Here is a 5,000-nt window from a genome sequence, read left to right on the forward strand (position 1 = left end):
TTTTGCATATAGCGTGTGGCGTCCGGTTTTCCTTTTAGAAATGCTTGGAAGCGGCTCCCCCCCCCCTCCCCCCTTACGCAGCCGAGCGCAATCGGCCTGTAACTTCGGGAGGTTCGTTCAGTCGGGCGAGAGCGCCGCTCGGGCCAGGCTTCCGCGCCGTTGGACTTCGAGGTCGAGGGTCCTCTCGATTTCTATTCCATGTCTTATTCTTATTTCGTAAACCCCGTGTCTCCTCATCGTCTTCCCTTCTAAATTTATTTCCATTTTCCATTCTTTCCTTTAGTTATTACCTTTTCCTACGATCCTCACATCCTTGTCTTATTCTTCCACTTTCTCTCATTCTCATTCTTCTTCCTTTCCTTTCCCTCATACATTTACCCTGCACTTCTTCTCCTCGTGTCTCCTATCCCCGGGTCGTCCTCTTCCTCGCCCGTGTAAAGAGGCAAACCCGTTAGAACAGTTATGTTGCAGCTATCAGCGTTTACCAGCCGCTGTTGCAAGGAATAGCAACCTGGGGAGTAGAGTCAACAAGGGGAACTATCGGAGTCTAACTTAGTAACTTTTGCGATTATTGAAGATGGAATGTCACGAATGCAAACTTTTTTAGTTTGCAATTTGCATCGCGGAGCCCGGGCTGGAATAGCAACCTGGAGGTAGCCAGGCAGAAATACACTGGAATTGGCACTAAGTATGGACGGAAATTGCCCTTCTCCATCGGCAGAAGGGGGGGGGGGGCAGTCTTGTGAGCAGTGTCGCTCGTGGGAGACAGCGATCGGGAGGGAGGGGGGGGGAGGGGGGGACCTTCCTTCCCGGAAGCCATTTGAGCTTTCGGAGTGTGATAGTTGAAGGGGGAGGGATACCCCCTTTCCTGAGAACAGAGGGACCTGCGGGCGGCGAGAGGGAAGAACTTGGGCGCCATTGAGAAAGAGGAAGAGTCGGATTAGAGTCGCGACACAGGAACAACGACAGCGAAACGCGACCCGACCCAAGGCGGATTGATCTGCGGGGCCCGCGCGCGTGTAATCCAACGCCGCTGCTTCGTGGAGAGCGACCGAACCTCCGGGGGTGGGGTCTTGGCCACGTCCATCCGCCGTGGGGCGGCAGCGGCTATTGGGCTCGTCGCACCTGGAGGGCATGCGGTGCAGAGGAAGGGTAGAGACACGGCAAAACTACAGGCACACTCCGTGTCATTGTATGTATGTTTGTATGTATTTGTGGACGAGAGTGAGTGAGTGAGATAAAGGGAGGCTCATTTCCACGGCCTTTTCGGCGCTTGCAAGCATCAAGAGAAAGTTGCTGGAGCTGCCTCGGCTGGCCCGCCATGTACGCGCGGCGTTTCCCAGCGGCTCAAGTAGTTGTTGGCAGGTAATTAAAGTCCATCTTGTGCCTGCGGAGCCCACGGCCCGCGGCCATTATTATGTTGATGAGGGTAAACCACATGTTTGCCCGGCGTTAATTTTATATGAGGCCGACGGTGTGTATTGATCCGAGGCCGGGCCGCTGTCCGCCCTGGCCGCTTGGTCGCCGCTCGGCTGTCACTGTTGCTGTCTCCGTTGCGCGGGGTGGCACGCCGATTCTGCTGTTGCGGAAGATACTGTTGTTCCTCGGCTGGGGCGAGATCAGCCGCCCGGGGAGGGAGAGGCAGAAGGACGAAGAAGATTTGGGCGTCCAGGGAAGCATCTGTTGCTACTCGAGCCGAGGGAGGAGGAGGGATAAGGGGAAGAGGAGGAGGAGGAGGAGAGGGAGGGGGGGTAGGCGGGGGGTGTGATGGAGTGGACGGGAAAGAAAAAAATACGCGAGAGAAAGAGGTAGTCTCGGTAATGGGGTATTTCTGTGTGAATGAAAAAGGTACACGCATTCACACGATGTGAATGGAGCAATTTCTCTCTCTCTCTCTCTCTCTCTCTCTCTCTCTCTCTCTCTCTCTCTCTCTCTCTCTCTCTCTCTCTCTCTCTCTCTCTCTCTCGCTCTTTCTTTCTTTGTCTCTCTTTCTCGCGTTCTTTCTCTCTCTTCCTCTCTTTCATTCTCTCTCTTTCTCTCTTTCGCTCTTGCTCTTTCTCTCGCTCTCTCTTTCTCTTTCTCTTTCTCTTTCTCTCTCTCGCTCTTTCTCTTTCTCTCTCGCTCTTTCTCTTTCTCTCTCTCTCTCTCTCTCTCTCTCTCTCTCTCTCTCTCTCTCTCTCTCTCTCTCTCTCTCTGACTCTCTCTCTCTCTCTCTCTCTGACTCTCTCTCTCTCTCTCTCTCTCTCTCTCTCTGTCTCTCTCTCTCTCTTTCTGTCTCTCTCTCTCCTTTTTTTCTTTATTTCTTTCCCTTTCTGTGTGTGTGTATCTGTATGTGTGTCTTTCCTTTAGCAAATGTGCTTGTGGCCCGTTCCTGTCTGCGAAAGCAATAGGAACGGCGCGGGGAAGGTCATAATGTGATTGTTTATCGCGTCACATGTTCGCACTTCGCCTCCGCCCACTCGTCCAGTCCTTAGCGGAAATACCGCCCTCACCCCTCAACTATCTCACCCTGTCCCCCTTTTCCCTCTCCTGTCCCCCTTCCCTTTTCCTCTCCCATCCCCCTTCCCTTTTCCCTTCCTCTCCATCCCCCTTCCCTTTTCCCTCTTTCCTATCCCCCTTCCCTTTTCCCTCTCCCATCCCCCTTCCCTTTTCCCTCTCCTTCCATAACTTCCATAAACGTTTGGGTTGTCGCTCGCCTGAAGCTCTCTTCGGGATTGTCACTCGGCAGACAGTACGACAGTTCCACACCACCTTCCCCTTACTCCTTTCGCCGTTTCTTTTGATTCCCCTTCTACCTCCCCCCCCCTTCTCCATTTACCCTTATTTCCTTTCCCACTCCCCTCCCTCTCCTTTCCTCGCCCTTCCCTCTTTTCGCTCTCCCCTCTCCTCCCCCGTCACGTCCACTTCGGTTGTGGAGGCTGGTCGTACGCGAACGCCGGCCTCGACGCGCTCTTGACGGACGCCGGAAATTTCTATATCTACTCGGGAAACTGAACAGTGTAATTGTTATTTATTTATTATTATTTTTTTTTATGCGTAAACGGTATATTTGGAAATTCAGGCTGATATTTAGTGTCCGGTAGCCAGGTATGGGCATGGCTCTTCTGGCGGTTATTTTGCTCTTTCGTAAAGGTATGTATGCGGAGAGACTGCACTCTCTCTCTCTCTCTCTCTCTCTCTCTCTCGCTCTCGCTCTCGCTCTCGCTCTCGCTCTCGCTCTCCCCTCTCCTGTCCTCTCTCTTTCTCTCTCTCACTCTCTCTCTCTCTCTCTCTCTCTCTCTCTCTCTCTCTCTCTCTCTCTCTCTCTCTCTCTCTCTCCCCCTCCTCTCTATATCCATTCAGTCATCCATTCATTCTCACACGGAGTCGTTCCTAAGACACACTAGCTCACTCTTGGCTGATGTCCTGAGAATCCCAAACTTTTAATTGAAATTTCAGCCGCGACTTGTACCTCCGTCTTGGAATCTCAAAAAGAAAAATGGAAAGTTTGGAAAGCGTATAAGATTCTCCTTATGAAATTGGAGAGGCTCTGGAATGTGGGATACGTGCGGGAGGAGGAGGAGGAGGAGGGAGGAGGCGGAGGGAGGAGGCGGAGGGAGAGGGAGGGGTGGGAGAAGGAGAGGAGGAAGAAGAGGGGGGGAAGGGGGGTTGCGAGTGCGACTGGAAAGAGAAGAGAGGTGCTGCTGGAAGCCCCTCTGATAAGAAACCTGAATATTTCGCGAGCCACAACGATTTCCAGGGATTTTCTTTGCGTTGCTCTTTGTGGAAAATAATTCATATTGAATGTGTGATTAGACTGAACTTTGTCAGTAATGATATTCGATTGTATGCGTGAGGAAATTGAACGGTTTTGCCACCGCAATTTACGTCGGTGAGTTTTTGTGTGCATTTCGCTTGTGCTATTCGAGTAACTAACAGTGTCCTTTTGTCCCATTTCAGGCGCGGAATGATGCGTGGAGTATGAGCATAGGAAGTTTGGTGTCGGGGGTGACTCCCCCCGGAGGCCCGGGAGGATGCGGCGTGCCCTGGGTGCGGTGGCGAGGCCCCCTGCTGCTGGCGGCCCTGGTGCTGGCGGCCGTCAGCTCAGCCGCAGGGGGCGGTGACGCCGAGGGGCGCGACTCGCTCTTCATCGTAGAGCGCTTCGAGGACGACCGATGGCAGGAGTTCACGCACCTCACGGTCGACAAGAACACGGGCACCGTGTACGCGGGGGGCGTGAACCGGCTCTACCAGCTGGACCCGAACCTGCGGCGCCTGCAGTACGTGATGACGGGCCCCGTGAACGACTCCGTGGAGTGCTCGGCCAGCGACTGCAAGGGCGAGACCATCCAGAACATGAAGGCCACCAACAACGTCAACAAGGTGCTGGTGATCGACTACACGCGCTCGCGCCTCATCGTGTGCGGCACCGTACGGCAGGGCTCGTGCCAGGTGCGCGATTTGCGGGACATCACGCAGCTGACCCGCAACGTGAGTGAGGCCATCGTGGCCAACAACGCCACGGCGTCCACCGTGGCCTTCATCGCTCCGGGGCCGCCCAACCCGCCCGTCACGCACGTGCTCTACATCGGCGTGACGTACACGGGCAAGTCCGTGTACAGGGACGAGGTGCCGGCTGTCGCCTCGCGCTCGCTCGAGGACAACCGCTTCTTCGACATCGCCGTGACCGACGTGACGACGAGCACGCGGATGCTGGTCAACTCGCTGGCGCGCGAGCGATACCCCATCACGTACGTGTACGGCTTTGGCTCGGAGAAGTTCAGCTACTTCCTCACGCGGCAGATGGAGGACACGGACGCGGGGTCTCCGTACATCAGCAAGCTGGTGCGAGTCTGCCAGAACGACTCGGCCTACTACTCGTACACGGAGATCCCCATCGAGTGCAAGGACCAGCAGGGCAAGCGCTACAACCTGGCGCAGGCGGCCTACGTGGGCAAGCCGGGCACCGACCTGGCCACGCAGCTGGGCATCCAGACCAACGACGACGTCCTCTTCGCCGT

The 5,000-nt window shown here is 55.2% G+C and overlaps 1 protein-coding gene across 6 annotated transcripts in view; it reads left to right on the top strand.

Moving 5' to 3' along the window:
* The window catches only part of PlexA (plexin A), a 245,027-nt gene that overhangs the window by 213,415 nt on the left and 26,612 nt on the right, over positions 1–5,000 (top strand). For all 6 annotated transcript variants that reach the window (XM_070134291.1, XM_070134289.1, XM_070134287.1 and 3 more), the window contains one exon: positions 3,940–5,000. This exon is cut by the window's right edge and continues 184 nt beyond it. In XM_070134291.1, the coding sequence (XP_069990392.1) occupies positions 3,961–5,000 (1,040 nt within the window). In that variant the 5' untranslated portion in view covers positions 3,940–3,960. The remainder of the gene's footprint in view (positions 1–3,939) is intronic.

This window comes from Penaeus vannamei, chromosome 19 (genome assembly GCF_042767895.1).
Source record: "Penaeus vannamei isolate JL-2024 chromosome 19, ASM4276789v1, whole genome shotgun sequence".
In the NCBI taxonomy this organism is placed as follows: Eukaryota; Metazoa; Arthropoda; class Malacostraca; order Decapoda; family Penaeidae; genus Penaeus; species Penaeus vannamei.